Here is a 24,809-nt window from a genome sequence, read left to right as displayed (position 1 = left end):
AAAATGAACATCACAAGTACTTTAAATAACTCATTAGAAAATACTAATACAGACTTTTAAAATTGATTTTCATCATTGCACACAATAATCTTAGTTAAATAAAATTGAACTACCTATATTTGACTTTATGATCCAACTACTTTTTTTACACTGTGTTTCTGTGAGGCTTAGCCAGTATTATTTCTGTAGTTTTACTTGCTGCAGACCACAGGCTAATCTCTGTCTTGGAAATTTTAATTTTCTGCTTGCTTTTGACAAGCTACTTGCTGTTTCAGATATGAAGATGGAAAAAACATTGAACAAAGTATTGTCGACAAGGTGTAGCTTCCACTTTAATGTAAGGATAGGTGTCTGAATGTCTGTCCAGTATGTCCATCTGGTTGCTACGTCTCTGTCATTCCAAAAGATGGCGCACCACAAATGTTCTTAGTAGTAAAATGCATTGCAATTGTCATTCCAACAGATGGCACATCACAAACATTATCACTATTTTTTTTTTATGAATCCCATACCAAATGGAATATAACAGAGACATATGCGTTGCCTGGTGGACTGCAAATGTTAACGCTGAGGTCTAGTTGGTTACTTAGATTTCAATCAGTCTTAGACAGGTAGCACAGCTGACTGGTGCAAAATATGGAGTTGTGAATAATAAAGTACTATACAATGTGAGCATGTGAAAGGTTGTTGTGATCATTTATGCAATATTTTAAAACAAGAAGGAAGAATTCAAACATATATAGAAAAATATCCTGCAAAAAGGGGAAAGGTGTCATAGCAACTACAGTCACAATGGCCACTAAGTTGTGACAGCCAATTGTTCTAGCCACTGAAAGGTTAAACAGATGCTCACTATTATCCTAACCTTTAAAAGTTGATACGCACATGACAAATAGTACAGGGCATAAAGTGACGTAGAATGGTTCCTACTATTAAAACACAGAAAAAATTCCAAGACAGTCATCCCTACAATATTGTACCATAGGTTGTGACAATTTAGAATGTTAAATGGCTTGTTAATGACTGAAAGGAAAACTTGCACTTCTTTGCCACTTTTATCTTTGCCTTAAAAATGTTCAGATGCAGCTTTGATGCCCGTGTAAACAACAAGTTGATCAATGACCATGTGATTATATGTATCTGGGTAGGAAGAGCTTTGCTACTCCTTCATTCATTCTGGATTCTTGGGCTTGTGATGCTCAGCTCAAAGTCATAAAGTGCCTCCTTGGCCTCTTTTGTCAGGTCTGTTGCTGGTTTGTCACACTCTGATTTGATAGCTGTTGACGTCAGAAGTTGACTTCTGGTCAGTGAGCTTCTTTTCACCAGATAATCTGTAAAAGGATAGCCAGTGCATTTATTAAGTAGGTAACATTTTCAAAATGCGCTTTGTACATGCCTACAGAAAATGTCAGTAGTTATTTAAGGTGCTTTTTGGATTGCAAAATCAACACTTAACACATTACATTTATAAAGTGAATAAAACACATGTCATAGTCACTGTCAGAATAAACTTAAGCATTCATCAGGTATTTCTTGTTTTTCTGTGGAAATTCACCAGTGAAAGATAATGTGACAAACATGACAAAATACTAATAAAAACACTGCACTGGATTTCTAACATGATTGATAGATGGTAGTCATCATCATAGTATACCAGGAGAAGGTGGGAGCGGAGGATGCCATCATCAATATGCTACACTGATCCCTCTCCCACTTGGACAGAGGCAGTGGTGCTGTAAGAATTATGTTTCTGGACTTCTCTAGCGCCTTCAACACCATCCAACCTCTGCTCCTTAGAGACAAGCTGACAGAGATGGGAGTAGATTCATACCTGGTGGCATGGATCGTGGACTATCTTACAGACAGACCTCAGTATGTGCGTCTTGAAAACTGCAGGTCTGACATTGTGGTCAGCAACACAGGAGTGCCGCAGGGGACTGTACTTTCTCTGGTCCTGTTCAGCCTATATATATCAGACTTCTAATACAACTCGGAGTCCTACCATGTGCAAAAGTTTGCTGATGACACTGCTATTGTGGGCTGCATCAGGAGTGGGCAGAAGGAGGAGTATAGGAACCTAATCAAGGACTTTGTTAAATGGTGTGACTCAAACCAATTACACTTGAACACCAGCAAAACCAAGGAACTGGTGGTGGATTTTAGGAGGCCCAGGCACCTCATGGACCCCGTGATCATCAGAGGAGACTGTGTGCAGAGGGTACAGACCTATAAATACCTTGGAGTGCAGCTGGATGATAAATTGGACTGGACTGCCAATGCTGATGCTCTGTGCAAGAGAGGACAGAGCCGACTATACTTCATTAGAAGGCTTGCGTCCTTCAACATCTGCAATAAGATGCTGCAGATGTTCCATCAGATGGTTGTGGTGAGCGCCCTATTCTACGCAGTGGTGTGCTGGAGAGGCAGCATAAAGAAGTGGAATGCCTCACGCCTGGACAAACTGGTAAGGAAGGTAGGCTCTATTGTAGACACGGAGCTGGACAGTTTGACATTCGTGGCAGAGCAACAGGCGCTGAGCAGGCTCCTGTAAATCATGAAGAATCCACTGAACAGCATCATCTCCAGACAGAGGAACAGCTTCAGCAACAGATTGCTGTCACTGTCCTGCTCCACTGACAGACTGAGGAGTCCCCACATTATGCGACTCATCAATTCCACCCGGGGTTAACATTATACAAAGTTACAGTCTATTATACCTGCATTCTTATCACTCTTTAATTTAATATTGTTTTTTATCAGTATGCTGCTGCTGGAGTATGTGAATTTTCCCTTGGGGATTAATAAAGTCTCTATCTATCTATCTATCTATCTATCTATCTATCTATCTATCTATCTATCTATCTATCTATCTATCTATCTATCTATCTATCATTATATACTTCCCCTATCTATCTATCTATCTATCTATCTATCTATCTATCTATCTATCTATCTATCTACAGTTAGGTCCATAAATATTTGGACAGAGACAACTTTTTTCTAATTTTGGTTCTGTGATTTACCACAATGAATTTTAAATGAAACAACTCAGATCCAGTTGAAGTGCAGACTTTCAGCTTTAATTCAGTGGGGTGAAGAAAACGATTGCATAAAAATGTGAGGCAACTAAAGCATTTTCTTAACACAATCCCTTCATTTCAGGGGCTCAAAAGTAATTGAACAATTGACTCAAAGGCTATTTCATCGGCAGGTGTGGTCAAGTCCGTCATTTTGTCATTATCAATTAAGCAGATAAAAGGCCTGGAGTTGACTTGAGGTGTGGTGCTTGCATGTGGAAGATTTTGCTGTAAACAGACAACATGCGGTCAAAGGAAATCAAATATTTATGGACCTAACTTTATCTACTGTATCTATCTGGTCTGTGCAGCCCTCTGAGCCATGTAATAACATGATTCGCGCACTGTCAAATCAGGAAAAGTTTGCACCCTTAAAATAAAGAGAAAATGACGGCTACACACAAAATATCTACAAGTTTGCTCCAATACCTGCTACGTCTTCCTTTCTTACCAGTATCCATACCTACCCCCTCTTTCCTCCCTTTTGTCTCTCCTCTCTAGAAGGTCTCCCAGTACTATTTCCACCATACCCTTTACTAGCATGGCTCATTAAATCGTGTTTCTTCACAACTCTTCCATGTGATCTTTTCTTCTGTTCATACACTGACTGGCTATTTATGGTAAAAATGACAGGAAGAACATCCCCTCAGTTCAGTGTGTAAATATGGGTCAACTTGAGAGAATTAATTATGTTATAAATCACTTTGATAAATTAATGCAGCTTGCAGATTAAGCACATGGGAGCAAAATTATTATAGTAATTGACATTATCAGTATGCTGTTCTTTGCCTTTTCTACTGCTGTTCATTTATGTACTCTTCTCCTTTGCTGACTTCAAAGTATATTGTGAACACAACTGGAGCGTTCACCAACATTTCACTCTTGAAAGTAGCAGTTCAAGTAAACCGAATTTCAAAGTTTTCTAGTTTTTTTCTTAACTTGATAAATGTATGTGCAAAGGGTGAACATTTTCATTCTAGTTGTTTACCTTCTTATTTGTCACACTTTGCAGTCTAGTAGTTTAATGTTTTATTAATTTGTACAATACATAAATATCAAGTTTTGCGGTGGGTTGGCTCCCTGCCCGGGATTGGTTCCTGCCTTGTGCCCTATATTGGCTGGGATTGGCTCCAGCAGACCCCCGTGACCCTGTGTTCGGATTCAGCGGGTTGGAAAATGGATGGATGGATGGATGAATATCAAGTTGATTATCATGAAAGCCAATGACCTGCAGTTGTGAGAAGAATAGTAGAAATCTCCTGCCATCTTCAAAGCATATCATTGAGTAATGTAAACCAATTTTTAATGCATCTTGTTGCAACTTTCTTTTTTGGGGAGGAGTATATGAGTTTAACCCCCTAAACTTAACCTGAAAATTGCTCCAGGAGCACTGTGTAATGGCTGAACCTGTGCTATGACCCACGAAGATCAGGCGAAAAGACACTTTCCCCTCAGGGTTTAACAAAATATATACAGTATATAAAAAAAATTATGTTATTTTAGAGGTCAATATGTATTCTGCTATGTCTCACCAAGCTTGCATTGAGGAAAAAAATAATTCGTTTTTGAGGAGGCTTGTGGTCTCTTGTGTTTGTTCTATAAAATATACATGAAGCTCTAACACCTTGGCAGTAAGTCTCGTCTATCTTTACTACATATACTCTCACCTTAGTTATCCAGAGGCAGGAAGTTTAGTTGATTATTTGCAGAAAAGTTGGATTTTTGCTTTAATGTGTATTACAAGTATTTATACGATAAATGGGTGTGCACTGTCTTCAGTATATTGAGTTTACTATTGAGGTGACTTGAACTGAATGAAAATGTGATGCTTTGCTTGAGCAGAAATGTTTGTCCTATGTGATTTTGTCCTTATTATTGTATTCCATGTTTAACAGAGTGGGGTTTGGATCTCCTATTTCAAAGTTTATTGTAAAAATGAAGATAGTCTTTTGTATATTTCTCTATGCACACACACACACACACACACAGTGGAACATATGGGGACTAGGGAGTGTCCAGGTCAGGTTAACAGTCACAGATACATGCACGAGATGGCCAGCTAAAGTCCTTTTAAGACAACACAATCCTTCCATTGTTGCTGTGCTGATGATTTCATGTTATTGTTTTAAAATCTTGGTGCAATCTAAGCGGATGACTGTTTTATGAAAATTCTAACAGGACTTTTAAATCAATAGATACAACACTATGTGTAAGCTTATTGTCTATTTTCTGTTACATATCTTACAATTGTTACATATGTAGTTTGAGTTGGGTATCTTCATACAGTTTTGGATGAAAACTGAAAATATAACAGATCAGAAAAATATAGGTACAAATTTTATGTATGGGGCGCTATTGTAAGGTTTAGTTGCACGTAACTTTATCATTTGAGCTCGACTGTCCTCCATTTTCTTCTGTTTCTAATCTGCTTGACTCCCAAAAAAGTAGTCCTGAAATGGATTTGTTTAACCTTCTGAAGATCTGGTAGATGTCTCTTGCAATTACTAATTTACAATGACTGCCTTGAATACAGAGAATCTATAAAGTGCGCAGACTTACTGTCTTTCACTACGACTGTTTCTGCGGTGAGGGCTGGACTGGCTTCGAAGGGGAGATCCAAAATTCTTCCGGTCTTTGGTGGGTGAAGGCGGTGCAGGCTTTCCAATCTGTAATCCAATAATGCAAACAAACAATATTTCATTAATTACCACAATCCGATACCTCATTAATATTGAACTGCCTTACAGACTTAGAATTTCTAATATTTCCTTAAAACAAATGCAGGTACTGTATACCACATCAGACTTAGCACAGCTTGTGCAGAATGGCATCAAAGTTCTTCATTCACTAATAATCTTGCATAGGTATACCTTCATATATTAGAGGGCAATATCAAACTGGAGGTAGACCCAAAAAAGGCCAAATGACTATAGAATATTTGTAAAATTGAATAATGCTAAGATGTAATAAACAACAGCCATAATGAAGATTATTTTTAGTACATCTAGTGATTCACTAATTGGGTCTCACTATAATTGTATGTGTATGTGCATGCTGTAATAGTTATCAATTAATATCTCTATACACTACTTACTAGTTTCAGTAAAGGACAGCCATCACTGTACTTTACCTTCTCTATGGTTACAAATAAAAATGCTATATGCTAAGTCAAGTAATGAATGTTGTAAAGCATTTTCCAAAATCTTGCATACGTCACAAATGCAAGAAACACTGTGTTTTTTCCAAAATATATGAGATGGGTTGTTGGATCATGAGGCACGAAATGGCCCTACAACTGTCTGTGCTAATATGATGAGAAAAATCTTTGAACAAAGTATAGCTGCCATGAAAATAAAAAAAAAATAAAAACAATCAAATATAGAACTGAATTTTTAAAATGCAAATTAATGTAAAATGTAATATTTTGGAAAATCTGTTTACATTAAGAACACCTTTATATTAATTTCCTACTGAACACTATGACAAAGTATTCATTAATTTTCTAAATATTCATATTCTAATACAGGTTAGCAGGAGCCCAAAGCCTATAATGGCATGATTGGGTGCAAAAGGCAACCCTGGATGAAGACCACAGTCCACTGCTGAACATGCTGACTTAGATTAGACAAACAGTAAATAAAAATGAAAGACCTGTGTGTATGTGTGTGTATGTGTGTGTATGAAGCAGTCCACTTTGCTCACGCTCAACCACAGCCACTAGACGACGCATGCATGCATTTTAAATTTTTTGGCCGCTTGCATGCACCTAACTTCTAACGCACAATGTTGAAAGCAAGCAAACGATGCAGTTCAAAAGGGCGAAAGTGAAACACCTCAGCAATGGAGGGCAAGGCTTGAAGTTTTCACTAAAAACATTGTCTACCTGGAGGTATTTCCTTGAGATAAAGATTAACAGGACTCATATGCCAGCAATACGGCTAAGATATGGTATCGTCTTCAATAGCCAATGGGACAGCAAGCACAGGTGGGTCCACATCCTCTGTACTGGGTAATTCTTAAGTGTCAGCTGACACCTCTCCAAGTTCACGAATATAGTAAAACTGCTAGGAAGTTTTCAGGATGTTTTTTTTTGTCCTGAATAACTTACATACCTGTTACGTTATAATTACTAATTAGCCTACCCTTTTTTTTTTTAAAAAAAAAAGACATATGAATATGGGAAGAATGCACTTTTTATACAGATAATGGGGGAGAATCTAATCTTGGAAGACAGTAGCTAAAATTATGACGTATTTCAGCAGGACACAATAGAATCTTACAGTTGGAGCACATATGTGTGATATATTAAATTGTCAAGGCAATGCAAGAGTGAGATTTAAACTTGAAACCTCATGTTTTGAATTTCAACTCTGTACGCCAAGTATGGCAAGAATGTTCACTGTAATCTAATTAATACACTGCTGGCATTTTGAAGGGTTACGTCCATTGTTGGCACTATCAACTTACCTTTGTAAAGTACACACACACAATTCATACCACTGCATGAACAAGTTCAACAGGATGTAGTGAAAGTGGCTTTGAACAGAGGACTGCTTTGCTTTAAGCCATAATTACAATATACAATTCTTAGGAGTATTTACACTTTGTATGGCATGCCACTTTAGCCAATTATGAGAAAATCATACAACTAAACGTGTTCCAGCACCTTATAATTACATAAAGTATAGATCTTCATGTACCACATATTTCCTTCAAGCGTGTTCAATCAAACATGAACTGTTTTCTTCTATCATACTAACTGCACTTGAATGTAGTGCTGAATTGTGAAAAGCTCCTAAAGCTGGAATTGTGCATTACAACAAGTATGAAATTTCTATTAAAAAAAAGAAAAAAATGTACATGCAGGAGAGTTGTGTCACTGCAGAAAAAAGATCTAATAAACAGTAACATTCAAGGAACTGAGGAATTGTTATTAGTGCAGCCCTGGCACATTAAGCACCAGGGATGACTTCAGCTGCACTGCCGCAGACAGATGACATGAGTTACAGCAAAAATCAATGTTAGTGCACCAGATTTCCATACAAAGCCATTAGTAAATTAAATTAGAAACTATTACAGAAAGCTTTTAGTTAAGTTACAGGAACACAGCAATCTGTTTATAGCTGTGATCAGAAAAGAGGAAACTTGGGGCACATAGTTGGTAACCTTCATTCTTTACGACTCTACGCACCTTCAGCCTCATGTCTCGCATATGCCTCTCAAGCTCCTTGCGTAACTCCTCTTGTGTCAGCTTGTCCACATCTAGAATGGAGTGCTTCCATTCAATCTGTTCAACACTGTGGGGGTCATGGGACACATACTGACCAATCTTCACTTTCTTCAGTGTATGCCAGTACCTGTGATAGGCGACATCAAACTCCTGCACCAGTTCACTCAGTGTCCGAAAGGTCAGAGGCTTGTACATCAGGTCCTCACGTCGACTTATGCCCAAGGCTCCAAAACGTCCCCCGCTGTGCACCCCAAGTACAATGTGACGGAAGTAATTCCCTGAGAATTGGGTTTTAAAGCTGAGAGGAAAACGTTCTAGGCCTGGTATGCTGTTGGTAAGGTAGCTTTGCCAAGAGTTAAAGGAAATGGATTTAACACAAAATGAGGTCTGAAGAAGCATTTTGGTGGTACATGCAGACCTGTAGAAAAGTCAGACTTGCGGTACATCCCTACATTTTTATGTAAGTCTGTCAGATGTGTAAGACTCTTATTTACTGGTCTGTGTGAAAACATTTACTTCTGTGACTGACTGCAGGGTGGTCATTAAAACACATTACAGTGATGTATATCATGAAACTGTAGCCATAATACAATTTGCAAATGCTTACAATTGAGGAGATGTGCATTCAATTTCACACATCAAAAAATTAGGAAAGTAAAACTGCAGTACAAATAAATAATAATCTTGGTAGGGGTTATGCACAAAACACTGAAAAAGTAATGTATAATGGACAAACTGAAAACAATGGCAATGCTGCCTATCTCTTTTAACATAAAATGATAATGAAAAGGAGAACCACAAAAGCACATTTTAATATATTGAATGAACAATACAAATAAAAGAGTTCGGGAAATTATAAGTGTACATCAGTGTAAGATTAAACCTAAAAAGCAGGAAAGTAAAATCTTCTGCATGTCAATATCCAAGGGTACATTTCATATTTAAACATACAATGTGGTGTAGTTCTGCGGCATAAACTAATAAAATATGTCAGAAAAAAGGGGCAAGATAAAATATTGCCAAGCAGCAGTTACACAACATGTCAATACTCTAGAGCAAAAGAAATGGATGAACTACTGTGAATTCGTCCGCCTGTGACATTCAAGATGACTGGAACATATAACCAAAAGGGAATTTTTCCTATTATAACCTCAGAACATCCTTTAATTTTACTAAGGACACTGGTACTCCGGGCTAGTGCTTCTCAGTGGGAAACAGCTGACAAAGACTTTTTGGCTTATGTACACATTTTCGTTCTGACCTGGTTTAAGTCCTATCAGCTGGTGAGAAAAGCTGAAGTGTACTCCAGAGGATGATGATCATAATGAGAACCTGCTGGGATGAGTGACCTGGAACTGTTTACATGACGATCAAGTTAATTATTTTGATTAATTTTGAAACTATACAGGTCTGACCTAACCCAGTAGACTCTTTACTAGAAAAATAATGCAAAAGGCAAAGTATTTGTTAACATCTTCCTTTAAATGGCAGAAATAAAGAACAGCAGACTTTAAGAATGGCACTGAAGTGTTACATTAAAAGAAATGTAAATGACTATGGAAAATGCATTGCAGTAGTTCTACCTCTGTCTAGTTAGATGTTTTCTAGTGGCTATTTAGCTTCTAAGAGATACAACCTTTTGTTTCCAGAAAGTTTCTTTTCCTGCCTCTAAAACAGACTGTCAGACTGTATTGACAGATAAGGATACATCCCTAGGATCACTGCTTCCAAGCACTTGATTGGCAGAGCCTCTCTGATCATCTCCTTAGCAATGTCTAACAGCCTGAAAAATAAAACGCAGAGATTAGCTGGTGTTCACTTTACTTCAGTTTCATTTTTTGACATAACTTGAGCAGTGTCTAAAAAAACTATCACATGTTCACTGGCATCTTAAAAATCTGGATAGTTATCACTTTTTACTAATCTGTAAGGCAGCTGTCTTTATTCACTGTTTTTTTATGTAAATATAGAGATATGTTCCACCTTTTACACTGTTATTGCATTAAACAAAATAATTTTTAACAAATTACTATTTTCAACATTCTACAAATATTGGCTTCTGTTTTCTTCCCATCCAAATTTCATTACACATGTACTTTGGTTATTGGTGCTTATACTAAGCCAAATGATTCATTCAATCTGATCTGAATCTATTAACTTTAAAAATGCAGATAAAAAATGAAAACCTTACGCGGTGAGAGGTCTGTTCTTCTTAATCTCAAAGAACTGTGTTCCAGTGTGATTGTACCTAAAAAAATAGTTAAGTCCAAAAGTGCCCATGCTTGTATACAGTTGCTTAAATGCATTATTAGATGTGAATCCATCAACCAACCAACCATTTTCCAACCCGCTGAATCCAAACACAGGGTCACGGGGGTCTGCTGGAGCAAATCCCAGCCAACACAGGGCACAAGGCAGGAACCAACCCACCGCAGGACACACACAAACACACCAAGCACACGCTAGGGCCAATTTAGAATCGCCAATCCACCTAACCGGAATGTCTTTGTACTGTGGGAGGAAACCGGAGCGCCTGGAGGAAACCCACGCAGACACGGGGAGAACATGCAAACTCCACGCAGGCAGGACCCAGGAAGCAAACCCGGGTCACCTAACTGCGAGGCAGCAGTGCTACCACTGCGCCACCGTGCCGCCCTAGATGTGAATCTTTCTTTATAAATTAAGGTGATACCTGCCACAGGTTGAGCTACTTGACATTAAATCAAACTTGCCAACAAGCAGAACTGAGATTCATAAATAATGACCAACAAGCTTTACACCACAGCCAACTCTCAAAGAGGTGATCCAGCAAACAATGTCTGGATCTGCTCTTCAAGTGGCCAACATTACATTTCACAAATGTACAGTATTACTTCTTTGCAGCCAGTAGCACTGCCCATGTATGTGCTTTTTTCTACTAGGAACAAGTAGAAAGAGATTCAGCAAGGATGTTGTAGCCTGTACAGAAACAGAAATCTATATAAAAAAGTATCCATTCAGTTTTATACATTATATTTTAAACCCCTTTGTCACATGTTTATAATTGTGTGGGTTGATTGGTATGAGTGAGTCAGTGTGACTGTGGCTAGTAATATACTGGTGCCATTCAAGTTTTGATTCCTGTTTTTGGCCTGATGTTGCAAACACAAACACTGCATGTTTTCTAGCAGCTTTGCACATGTGTGTACTTCTGACTAATGAGAATATGAACACAGACAGGATTCAACATGACTGCAGCTGCAAGACACACATTATGCTGATCCAGAACACGGACAAAAACCTAAATCACATCAGAATGTGAATTAGTAAAACAATCAAAATGTACTCAATTCTTAATGTATTTTACCAGAAATATAATTAGGCATCATTAGCATTAATTATAAACCAAACCATGCACACAAATTGTGTTAATGTATAACGAGAATCCATTCATCTTAGGTACCCACTTTGTCCAATTCAAGAGCAAGAGGGAGTAGACATGTAATGAAAAAAATCAGAGACCCTGAAATGCACATAAAATGCAAAGGTACACCAACAGTACCAGGTGCAAAGACAGAAACAACCTACACTAGATAGGTCACCAGCTGTCACAGAGCAGACAGACATACACATTCATACTTTATGCTTTCATACTTTAATGCCTAAACAGGGACATGTCGTATAATTCCTTCAATTTTTTTAACCTGCTTATCCGGGGCAGGGTCATAGAGCAGCTGGAACCTAACCCAGCATTCATCAGGCACAAATCAGAAACTATCTCTGGACCGATCACAGGGTGAATACATGTGCACATCGGGACCAGTTTAGGAACAGCAATTTACCAAACCTGCATGTCTTTGCTGAAAAGGAAGAATATGTAAACTCAATGCAGGGAGCGCTCAGGACATGAACCCCAGTGTCCTTATTGGGAGGCAGCAGCACTGCCACTGTTCTACCGTGCCACCTGTATGTAAATCCATTTGCGATAAATCTCTGACCTTCAGTGATTAGTTTTAAAAAATTATCAATTGGTTGTAGTTTTAAACCACCTTTGAGTGATTTTGAATCATCCTAATAACGTTACCAATAACAGGCTTCATCCCTTTTTCCATTTATTAATTGAATGATGTGACACATTACTATGAAGTATATCATGCAAAATATTATTGTGTAAATGTTTTACACTGTATGTTTGGGCAACAATTTATTCTGTTTAATTAAATACATTTAGAGATGTTACAATAACAGTTTTTAAATGAAGCAATAAAACTTCTTGGCAAAAATACATTTTCAAGGTTGGGAAAATGGCTCGACAGATGGAAGATTCGCTATGACAACATTGTCATCATCAGCAAATAACAAAAACAATTAAATATATAAAACATGTCAGAAAGATATTTATGCAATGCATTACTTTGTACCTGTAGCTACAAGGATGTATTTGGGAGTTCTAGGTGTGTTGCATTCACAGTGTCAGTGATAACAGTTCACAGCTGTTAACATTCTGTGTTCCTTCTATTACTGAGAAATCAATAATTAAAATTATATCAATTAGCATTGGGCAATTAACAGGTGAAAAGCATCTTTATACAGTATGTGGACGATAATTACAATATACACATGATGCTAAACATTTATGATTAGTAACTATAAAACAAGGCAATGAATAAAAAATGAGAAGATTTCTAGAGAAACAAAGTGTTTTTACTAAGCCAGACTTTCATGGCGGTGCCTGCACATTTCAAAAGCACCTGGCAATATTCAGCTTCTTATTATATGCTCCAGTACGATAACACCCATATTCACAGAGCTACCAGTATTGAAACTATAATAAAACTACGCAAGTTTAATAACTTGTTTTGGAGTTCATTATTTTTGAAAGTTTTTACAGATTTACTTCTTATTGTTTACTAGCTGAAATACCCAGCATTGCCCAGGAGGAAAATAAAGTGTTTTTTTTTAATTGTTTGAGAAAAATAAAATAAAAAAAAAACACAACTTTAAAAATAAAAATAAATTAACTAACAATGAAGGCTCACTAGTGTGCTTGTCTTGCGGTCTTGTATGTATGTTATCATCCAGTTGACGCTCGAAACTGGCCAACTCTATTTAATGTCAAAAGCAACAGGGGCGCAGTGGTGCTCAAACATAAAGAATGCTGGCAGTCACTTCCAGTTTGCTCTCTGGTGGTCGTTCCGAGTGTCAACTGGATGATAACATGCATACAAGACTGCAAGATCACCCCCACCCTAACCAGAAAGGGGTGGGTTTGGGTTGATTTCACCCTACAGTATTTTTAGTCGACCAATGAGAAGCATGTGTACCAAGTTTCATGAAAATCGCTCCAGCCGTTCGGAAGTATACATACATAACACCCACATACATTGACTTTTATATACTCAGCAAAAAAAGAAACGTTCCTTTTTCCAGGACAATAATGTTTTAAAATCCAAATAACTTTACAGATCTTCATTGTAAAGGGTTTAAACAATGTTTTCCATGCATGTTCAATTAACCATAATCAATTAATTAACATGCACCTGTGGAATGGTCGTTAAGACCTTAACAGCTTACAGAAAGTAGGCATTTAAGGTCACAGTTCTAAAAACGCAGGACACTAAAAAGACTTGTCTACCGACTGTGAAAAACACCCAAAGAAAGATGCCCAGGGTCCCTGCTCATCTGCGTGAACGTGCATTAGGCATGCTGCAGGGAGGCATGAGGACTGCTGATGTGGCTAGGGCAATAAATTGCCATGTCTGCACTGTGAGACGCCTAAGACAGCGCTGCAGGGAGACAGGAAGGACAGCTGATCATCCTCGCAGTGGAAGAGCCCGGATCTCAATCCCATTGAGCACGTCTGGGACCTGTTGGATCGCAGGGTGAGGGCTAGGGCCATTCCCCCCAGAAATGTCCAGGAACTTGCAGGTGCCTTGGTGGAAGAGTGGGGTAACATCTCACAGCAAGAACTGACAAATCTGGTCCAGTCCATGAGGAGGAGATGCACTGCAGTACTTCAAGCAGCTGGTGGCCACACCAGATACTGACTGGTACTTTTGATTTTGAGCCTCCCTTCATTCAGGGACACATTGTGAAACATTTTTAGTTTATGTCTTATGGTGTTGACTCTTTTAGTGTTCATACAAATATTTACACATTAAGTTTACTGAGAGTAAAAACAGTTGAAAGTCAGAGGACGTTTCTTTTTTTGCTGAGTATATATATAAATTTATCATGTTGTTATCCTAGCAGTGCCAATTTGTTTTCTGTTCAATGGACTACTGGTGCCAAGCTTTGCACGTCTATGGCCATAATGTTTACATAGCTATGCCCATTGCTGGTCACATGACACAGAGTTCATGTGATGGAGTGATACACAGCCACTGATACTTAGCATTGGATCCCTCCTAAAACCAAACGTTTCGATAGTGACAGTCAGTGGAAAAAAACTCAAAATACTGTTTGAAACTTTGGATTAAAACCTCCTTTGTTTTTGACTTTGTACTTGCTCTTTGCATTCAGGTTCTGGTGTACTGATTTACTTTGGTCTCTTTTGGTTTTGAACTTCTCACCTGTCCTCTAATTACACATTTGCCTATTTCTTAACAGTGGTTTTCTCTGTGCTCAAAATACCATTCTAGGTGTTCACAACATTACATGAATTCTGAGTCAATTTGGTATCACCACTTAACGTATCATACATTACTTTGGAGGAATAGTAGGAAAACCCAGAAAGACACGGGGAGAATTGGCAAACTCCACATGTACAATGATTAGGGCTGTGATTCAAACAGTGGATCCATGAGGCAGCAGTGCCAACCACTGTGCTTTTCAGTTTACATAAGATTCCTTTTTCCAAGTGTCTATCGTTTCCTTGTTTGACTAATTTGCATTACTGTTTTTACCAAGCAATTTCATCATGCTTTAGTATATCTTAAATTTTATACTTCAGGATTAGATCCAGATTAGAGACCAGAAAACAGAAACAAAAAATCAGAAAACAACTATCGTCATTTATTTACATTCATTTTAGCACCTGAAGCATAGTAACTGGAAAATACAGGGGAGATATGGGCATCATGTGCAGACCACACAAAGACAGTATACTGAATCCATGTAATAGTAATGCATAATTTAAAATTCAGCATGTAGGTAGCACATGTCAATGTAAGGAAGTCTGTTGATTTCTGGCTGAAATAAGCACTGAGATGAATTAACTACAGTCAGACAAGACATTTAGTAAATGGTTTATTAAAATGAGCAAGAGGAGGAGTGCCTGTGTTTACACCATAGTAAATGTTGTATAGAACTCTTCTTAAAAGTGCATCCCAGCTAAGTTTTTTTTCTCCTAAAAAACTTTATCACCCATAATTTAACACTTTAAATCCTGGGGGCTTAGCTGGCTAAAAACTGTCCACTGATCAAGTTCTGTGTCAGTACTGAAGTCGGTTTCTTACCTGTGTGTCTACTGCACAAATTGTGAACTAGCTGATTGTTGGAGGAAGGATGAAAACTTTTTTTGTAATGTTGTAACTTTTACACTTTACTCCTTTTCTATGCCAAATAAAGCTTGTTGTGTTACTTGGCTACAGAAAAGTGTAACTTGTCTGTTAATGTTTTTCTGTTTGCTTAAGAATTACCTGACTTTGTTGATAATTGTTATATTTCAGCCAGGATTCCTACCCAGGCTGGGATACAAATGTGACTTTTGTGTCAATTATTTTCAATGTTTATGGTTAACATTGTTGATTATTTACTTTCTTCATGAGTATGCATGCTATTACACGCCATGTGTTTTTATGGGCCACCTGCCTGTAACTGTCAAGGGACTGCCCTGAGCCCCGTAAAGGCCGTGAATATCCACAATCCCTTACAGTTCATTCTTAATGTGCTTGTGGTGTGGTGAGTCTCTCTAGTGATTATCTGTTATTGTTCTTTTTGTGAATTTCTGAATTTTTTGACACATGTGGTCTGCATTTTGACTACTCTTTGAATTTTTGACTGGGACATTGTTTGCCTTGGATTACCTTTGCCTTTTTAGGCAACTCTTTTTATGTTGTGCTTCGTGAAGCTATATAGTATTACAGAACAATTTTGTAAAATCAATCTTTTATTTATAAAGATTCTGTGTTACCCTTAGTGTTACTAGCACGGGTTTTGATGGTATTTCACCCTCTACTTGGCATTTTAAATATTTTTGTGACTTTTGTGCTCTGTAGGTCATAACAATAATTAGTTTAAGTAGAGAGTGTAAAAAGCTCTGTAGTATTGCAAAGCTACGTTATCTGCCTGCTGCAACAATATCAATTCAGCATATTGTACATAAAAACAAAAGTGTTGTGGATATATGTATGTACTATAAAGCTTTTGTTGTATATATGCTGCTATTTGTACATGATTACTTTAACCTCCAGGCTTGAAACTGTAAACTGGTTGCTAAAGGCAGTGAATGCCCACCTCCTCACTAGTGTCTGCTTTTTGAGGATGTGCTAGCATGACACAAAGGTTCTGTTGATTTAGCTTAACCAGATAAACTGCCTACTGTGCTTTTTCTAAGCAACACTTTGTTTTAATCTCACCCCAAGATTTAGATGCCCATGTAAAAGAGCCAAAGTCATTTGTGTGTGTTTTATTATCCACATCCATGCTTTCATAACAATGTTGTGAAAATAAATTCTAACGAATGCTCTTGTCTCTTAGTCAGTGAATTTAATTGTGGCCACCCAATTAAGTAACTCTGTGTACCCTTTAATAGACTGTTATTCCACCTTTGAATTTAAACTGGTACCACTTGCTTTCAGGATCTCTGAAATGGATAAAGCTTGTTAAATAGCTGAATAAATATACAGCATATTAAAGTCAGTCATTCTCCAACCCGCTATATTCTAACACGGGGTCACGGGGGTCTGCTGGAGCCAATCCCAGCCAACACAGGGCGCAAGGCAGGAACAAACCCCAGGCAGGGCGCCAGCCCACCACAGGGCACACACACCACGCACACATTAGGGAGAATTTAGGATTGCCAATGCACCTAACCTGCATGTCTTTGGAGTGTGGGAGGAAACCAACGCAGACATGGGGAGAACATGCAAACTCCACGCAGGGAGGACCCTGGGAGCGAATCCAGGTCTCATTACTGCGAGGGAGCAGCGCTACCACCGCGCCACCTTGCCGCCCGCATATTAAAGTACCATCACAAATTTAAACTCGCTTGCATCACATCACACTGTATGTTGAAGGTTTTTTGAAAAGTGATAAATGTATTCTCTTGATAGGCATGTTTTCCTTATTCTTCTGATTCTTCACCACCTGACTAAATATACTATTAGGGACTTTTTGTTGTATAGTGAAATGTATATATTAAGATAGATTATATTAATTATTTAAGGTGTCCTCCACACCCGCTAGTGATTGAACAATGTGTACCTGTAGAAGAGCAGACATATTACTCTGCCATCTTGCAACACTTTGGTTCTAAGTTTGAATCTGGGTGGGCTGTGGAGTTTGCATGTTAATGATGTTGTTTCTCAAAGAACTCTAACTTACTCCTACAAGACATGACACCTGGTTGATTGGTTCTGTCAAATTAAACAGTCATTGTAATCCTGCTTCTATATGTCATGTGATAACTGGAAGCGCTTCTGGCATTTCTGTGTCTCTGGCGTCTTTTGCTCATTGCTTTGCATGACTCAGAATGAGGTCAACGAAATTTGAAAGATGACTGAATTATTTTTGAGTTAGCCTGCACATACTCTGTATCTTTAAACCTTAGCCCACATATAGACAGTTTATATACTATGGACCTGTCAGTAAGGTTCGAGTTAAGCATCAGTTAAGCTTAAGCATCAGAAGCATAGTTTCAGTATTTTGACAGGCAAGTCCTTCAGCCTGTTTTTATTTAATAATTGTAGCAATTTATAGCTTACTACACTTAATGGTCACATGGCAATAAACAAAACAATGCATATTAAAAGTGCAAAAACATACTGCATTGCATTAAGAAAATCACAGACAGGTGGTATAGCAAGTCAAATTAAAATGAAGCGAGTTCAGATTAGCAATGTAATACAAAGAATGAAAAATGGTTATAGGTTCAACAATTATGGATGTAATATGTAAATGCTTATAAAATAAGCATTTTATTAGAGTTTAATTTTTATTCAATTATTTTCATTTTTAACATAAAAACCTACCTGCAGGAGTCTCTGTTCATAAATTTTAATGTAGAGACAAAAATCATACATATACTGACAAAACACTAACAGACCAGATACATTTAACACAGGCAGCCAATAACATTCATAGGTGTAATGCACATGAAAGTCAGCTCCTAATATCTCAGAGCAGGTGCTTACATTACATTTTAATAAATATGTAAGTTTCTTAGAATAGAGTAAACAGACGGAGACTCCAATCAGAAAGGATACTGCAAATCCCTGATAAATCGCTGTATTGCTTCTAGACGATCAGAGGTGGAGGCTGATGGCTGGAATGTAGGCACACTTGGTATGGGAATCTGTAAGTAGGTGCAAGCAGAGCTTTAACAAAAAGCATATTCAGCACTGTTTGAAAAACTCCCCTTGTGTTCTGTTAAGCCCAACCCCCAGTTTCTTCCAAGAGTAAAAATTTAATTGGCCTTTTCAATTATGCAATAAGCTTACAGAAAGTGAGCACATTTATATCTTGTTCCAAACTAACTATTTTGCACACATTCTGCACTCATTATTTACAACACGTAAAACACTCCCAAGTTTAAAAACTACTCAAAGGCCTTTTCAAAAGTATGAAACATTTGACCATTTTAGACATGTACCCTTTAAATGTTTTCATTTGTTGACCTAAAACAAACCCAACGCTACATCTTCCACTTTGTAAATCTCTCAGTAGCTGTATCCATGCCCACATACTATACATCAGAGTGAGAACGTAAGAATTTGATTTTCTGTGAATTTTAATCATCTCACTGCTTTCCATTCACTGAAGTGATGTCATAAATTTATTGTGTTCTCTTAACTAAAACCAGGTTTCTTATGAAGTATAACATACACTGAATGAAGTTATTGTGGTACATGGTAAGTACAGCAATCTCAACAGACCTGCAACAGATATTGTTTTCCAACTGCCTTCCTCCTCTCTTGTTAGTAGAGCATTCAGCCAAATAAAACATGACTAAGGTTCAGGATGATTGTTGTATATACTAATTTTTAGCATTGCTGTCAAAACTAACAGGCAGCAAAATATGTAAAGAGTGCTATGTGATATGAGAAAACTAAAAACAGATCAAAAGTGATGAGTATTGATTTGAGACTGCACAAATGGTGAATCCACCATAACTAGAGTTTGAGCTGAGCAGAAACGATCCTCAACCACATTACAGTACTAAGTGCAATTGTTTGGTTAAAAAATGGCAATGGAAACCTGGGAGTCGTTCATTTAGTTCATGTACTTCTTGGCAGGTCTAGAAGATGGTCTTAAAGGAATACTAAACTTAGCTTTTTGAATTGAAGACCTGCCTTTTCCCCTTATTTGTTGGTCAAGTCCAGTCTTCAATTGAAGTAGACATCCCCAAGAAGCTTTAGTTCCCTGTTTATGACATGTGGATTATTCTGGTAGTAACTATTTCACTTTCTTTTAGCACAAAAGCAAGGGGTTTTGCACATTTTGTGCATATGACTGGATAACTGACACATAAATTATGCAACATGAGTATTGTGGGATTGTTTGTTTCTTTTTTCCATGGATGTTTTTCATGCCATTTGACATAGCACTGCATTGTTTAATATTAAGTTCTATTATCATAAACTGTTTTCTTTCCATTCTGCATACAATCATTAGATTACGTTTTTTTCTCAATCACCACTACATGAGGCAAGTAACATATAAGAAAATGTTTTTGGTGGAGTATTCCTTTAACTCTGCAGGATATCATTCCTATAATGGCTACAGTTTTAGCATCTGCATTGAAAACTGATAACTCTGCTGTGCAGTACATGCCAGGATGACCCTGTGTGTCTGCACCACAGGGCAGCCATTACAGGCTTAATGCCACTTCAGGACATCACACAATTAATCACAAAATTGGCTGTTATCCTCTTACACTGCATGTCACACACTAACAAAAACACTTGTGTATACACTAGCCAGAGCACAACTGTACCCCAGATTTGCAGTATTTTATCATTAAAAACTTTTTTTTTTTTTTTTTACAAAGCAGTTCATAAGCATAAAAAGGCAATGAAATAAAACATTTCATTATCACTGTCTTCATATTAATGAAGGTCTCAGTTCCCAAGTTAAATAGTATTAATTTATTTTACTTATTCATTGAATACCCATAAAGGAATGACAGAACCTCCAGTTTCACATTGCCATTTACATCCATGATTTGGATAAGGTGCAAACTTTTGTGCAGGCATAGTTTTTCCATCAGGTGTGCTGTAAAGTGACATTTAAATTTCAAACAGGAAAAACACAGTTTTTAGTATCCATTTAAACAAAATGTCAATTGGTTTATTAATTGGGGGAATGGATCATTTGTAAACAGGCATACAATTAGAACACAAGTACAAACAGACAACTTAAGAACTTTTCCTGCAGGAAAAGACAGTCTGAAAAGGGTGGCCATGCAGATAGACCTTTGCAGTTGGGGTGGGAGGATTACCTTAGGCAGGTCGTTGGCTCCTCTAATCCTCCTCACCAGGTCCTCGCCCTCTGGGTGGATGCGCGCCACGTGCCTCCACATCCTCTCCCATGTGGCCTCGTCCACGGGCAGACCCCCGCGGTTCACGAACAGCACAGCGCTGCCCTCTCGCAGATCCTCTTCCCCTTCATCGTCCTGCTCTTCTTCACCCCGCTGGGCCACACCCTCACACCCTGTTGCTGATCCCTCGTTGACCTCTGTCCTGGGAATGGTACCGACAACGCTTGACATCCTTCCCCCCGGCATCTCGCCCACCCAAGTTCAGACGCGCTGCTGACAAAATCCTCCGCATCTAACCTAATCGGAGTGAGTGGGCCGCGAAGGACAGGACGCGGCGGTATCTCGGAAGAGCCGGCAGTAAGGGCGCAGCAGGAAAGGCTTAGTGGATCTCGAAAGGCGTCAAGAATTGAAGGCGACAGCGGCAGCGACTCGAGGTCACGTCTCACCGGCGCGTTGACACTACACATGTGTAGTCGAGCAGCTGTCGCGGCAAGGCGGCACACGTGAATTTGTTAACAAAGAGCGGCGCCTTCAGTGCCGTTAGCCGGACTTTAGGTCGCTTAGAAGAGAAAGCACCAGAGATGCGCTTCAACTTGCGATAACGGCTTTTGAATTATCCATCACGCCACAGAGGCCAAGTGACGGTTAAGAAATGAGACAGAATGCATCACGGCTGCCTCACAGAAAATCAGAGCGATAAGAAACGACGCCTACCTGGCGCCCCGTTTCGAATCCGCGGAACCGGCGCGCGAGGCTAGACAGGGTTGGGCTCATTCTACTGCTACTTGCGCGACCGCGTCTGCTAGGCGGCCTCAGCGCGTGCCAGGCACGCCCCGCTTGACGCGAACGAGCGAGTGCGAGAAGGCGCGCTCTTGTATTCGATGCCGGGCAACGTTTTAATGTAAAAGGCGCTTTCGCAAATAAATACCGATGCTTGACAGACAGCTCGTTACCGCGTACTCCGCCATAATCTTATACATGATCCACTGAACGAAAATACGCCTCAATCTGTATGGAGGTTCTAAATGAAAGCTGTTGCCATGGAAATTTTAAATCAAATCTGGTCGAACATCCAACACACACGAGAATGCGCCTGGCCGCCCGCAACAGGAAGAAGTGTAAATCCCAAGAAGGGCTACAAATATTTTATCCCGAACTCAAATGACTTATACGAACATCTTACCAGCCATGCTAATGCAAAATTGGTACTAATCTATCAAATGCCTGGCATTGCGGAAAAATAAAAACTGAAACAGAAATGACTCGAATGGATTAGACTTTAACAAATAACGTGCGTATGTTTTGAACACGCCTGGCCCTTTTTGTCTTTTCAAGACCTAGAGTAGGAATAACGGGCATTAAGATGGAGACACTCAGGTGAGTATAAACTGTAAAAACAAAACACAAAGAGATACAAAGGGGTTGGGGTTTCAGGTCAGATTATTGCTAAGATGTGCAAATACACTTTGGAAGAAACAGATGGACATATTGTATGACTCTCCCAGCTTCACCTGTAACCAAGTCCTCTGTTTCCTTGGCTTTAGTGCCCTCAGTCATGGCTGAATGGTCACACTCCTGACAAAAAGTCAGAAAGCTATCCTTGGTTGAGAAGTGTGGTGTAACTTGTATAGTGGGAAAAGTTGTTAAAACTCACCAAAGACTAATTTAACATACTGTATCCACTTGAATCACTACTAAGTGGTTGACATTCTTAGTGAGGGCAACCAGCTAACAGCTTAACTGTTAAGGGTACATGCAGTATAGTGGCTATAGTAGACATGTATGTCTGAGGATCACTCTCCTGATGGGACCAGAGGGGAAAAATGAATATATACCATGATAATGAGATATAACTTGCTTGAAAAATACTGGCTTGTAAATTAGTTGTAGAACATGTTTCGATTATGTTCTGCTGTGCCTTTCTCATTTTATGTTTGCTGTTGTCATTGATGGTGGCTACTGGTTTGTCTCAGAGGCAACGTATTACCAAAAATAATGCAACCTGCCCTCAGAAATTGTTATCATTTACCCGTGAAGTGATCTGTTCACAATGTGGCTCTCATATGAAGGCAGGATTCTGAACTAAAAAAAAAGTATGTACAAGTACTGTGCAAATAGTCTAAGGCAGGGGTTCTCAACGTCGGTCCTGGGGACCCCCTGTCGCTGCAGGTTTTTGTTCCAACTAGCTTCTGTTTTTAATTGAACTCCTGGGCTAACTAAGTGAACTGATATTTTCCAAGTTCTGTGTTTAAGGAACAATATATTAATTAGAAAACTAAGTTTGCTAAAAAAATAAATAAATATTAAAATATACCAAGAAGTTATATAGGAATAATGTATTTTTTTTCTTTTTAACAGTATTTTCATCTTGATTTTCATTCTAATTTTCTAGGTGTTGTAATTGTTTAATTAATCCATTATTTACTAATTAGTGGGTCTGACTCTAAAGTAGCTGCAGCCTTTGATTATGCAGTGTTGTTTGCCTGGGTGTCTGCTCTGTTCGTTTTAAGTTGTCATTATTAAGATACAATGAAGGGGGGAAAACTGCACAGAGAAAGGGCAAAGTATAATGAAATCAACAAAAGAGAGTTAAGCATTTAAATCTAGAGCAAAAGCAGAAATATTTATAAATGTCTTATAAATGTAAAAATCATGCTGCTGTACTTTTCTGAATGTCGAAAAGAAAAAAAAAAATACCAGCTAATTAAATGAGATCAGTGCTATAAGGTGTTGTCACTGATTAGAAATCTGGTTGGAACAAAAACCTACAGCCACAGGGGCCGACGTTGAGAACCCCTGGTCTAAGGTATCTCTCCATTACCTGTTTTCTGCAGGTAATCCTAGACTGACTTAATGACATTGACATCCGGGCTTTGTGGAAGTCATTCCATCTGTTCCAGCACTCCTTGTCCTTTTTTGTTGCAGCAGATAAGTCTTTACAACTCTGGTTTTATATTTAGGGATGTTGTCCTACTGCAGAATGAAGTTGAGCCCAGTCAGATACCTCCCTGATGGTACTACATGATGGATGAGAATCTGCTTGCACTTGTCAGTGTTGAGGACTGGATTAATTCTGACCAGGGGCCTCATGCATAAACGGTGCATACACACAGAAATGTTGCATAAGAATGTTTCCACGTTCAAATCGTGATGTATAAAACCTACCCTTGGCATAAAGCCACACACTTTTTCACGGTACCTCATACCTTGTTGTATGCAAGTTCTCCGCTCGGTTTTGCAGACTGGCGGCACCCAGTGTAAAAGCAGTGCTAATGTTCCTGTGTGGTTACTCTTTATTTTCCTGACGCGGCTTTATAAATGCACTGAAATTAACCGCATATTGTTTATTAGTGTAACGCATCTGATTGTAATTAACTTGTAACAATATAATGATCCAGGGAATAGCCATAGTATTCCAAATACCATAACTGCTTTAGCGTTGTTACTCTCACTGCACCATCTTCTTCTTCTTTTTCTTCTTTCAGCTGCTCCCGTTAGGAGTTGCCACAGCGGATCATCTTTTTCCATATTACTCTCACTGCACCACTCAGATTATTTATATCACTGTATCTGAGTGTGAATCACAGCAGCAGCTGATCAGAAAGAGAATTATCGGTGTATACAGCATCAAGCACACACTGCCTCAGCCATGGCAAAACGTTTCAAAGCCTTTCCTGTACGGACTTCGCAGTTCAGAAACAGTTTCATCCCAAGAACTTTAAACGCACTCAATCAATTGCTCCTTGTAGAACTATCTGTACTTATAAGTAGAATTACCTCACTGTAAACTTGCACTACAGTTATAATATTGCACAACCTGCGC

The 24,809-nt window shown here is 38.6% G+C and overlaps 1 protein-coding gene across 2 annotated transcripts; it reads right to left on the bottom strand.

The window, feature by feature from the left end:
* Nucleotides 1–548: 548 nt before the first annotated feature.
* vash1 (vasohibin 1) lies at nucleotides 549–22,151 on the bottom strand. Of its 2 annotated transcripts, none has more exons than XM_039741688.1 (7): nucleotides 20,948–22,151; nucleotides 18,714–18,802; nucleotides 10,499–10,555; nucleotides 10,016–10,090; nucleotides 8,435–8,650; nucleotides 5,637–5,743; nucleotides 549–1,331 (listed from the first exon to the last, which is right to left on the bottom strand). In XM_039741688.1, the coding sequence occupies exons 1-7, from the start codon at nucleotides 21,230–21,232 to the stop codon at nucleotides 1,168–1,170; spliced, it is 993 nt and encodes a 330-aa protein (XP_039597622.1). In that variant the 5' UTR covers nucleotides 21,233–22,151; the 3' UTR covers nucleotides 549–1,167. The 2 variants fall into 2 exon arrangements, with proteins under 2 accessions (XP_039597622.1, XP_039597621.1); XM_039741687.1 differs by having other exon boundaries at nucleotides 1,175–1,331; nucleotides 8,269–8,650; nucleotides 20,948–22,142.
* Nucleotides 22,152–24,809: the final 2,658 nt, after the last annotated feature.

Source organism: Polypterus senegalus, chromosome 18 (assembly GCF_016835505.1).
Source record: "Polypterus senegalus isolate Bchr_013 chromosome 18, ASM1683550v1, whole genome shotgun sequence".
In the NCBI taxonomy this organism is placed as follows: domain Eukaryota; kingdom Metazoa; phylum Chordata; class Cladistia; order Polypteriformes; family Polypteridae; genus Polypterus; species Polypterus senegalus.
This window is presented reverse-complemented; position numbering and strand designations above follow the sequence as displayed.

Coding starts and splice junctions, on each gene's coding strand:
- vash1 (XM_039741687.1), bottom strand. CDS start 21,232: ATGCCGGGGGGAAGGATGTCAAGCGTTGTCGGTACCATTCCCAGGACA. Junction 10,556..18,713: donor CGATTTATCAGGGATTTGCA/GTATCCTTTCTG, acceptor CTATTTTTTTAG/GTACAATCACACTGGAACAC. Junction 8,651..10,015: donor GAAGCAGTGATCCTAGGGAT/GTATCCTTATCT, acceptor CTCTTGGCAAAG/CTACCTTACCAACAGCATAC.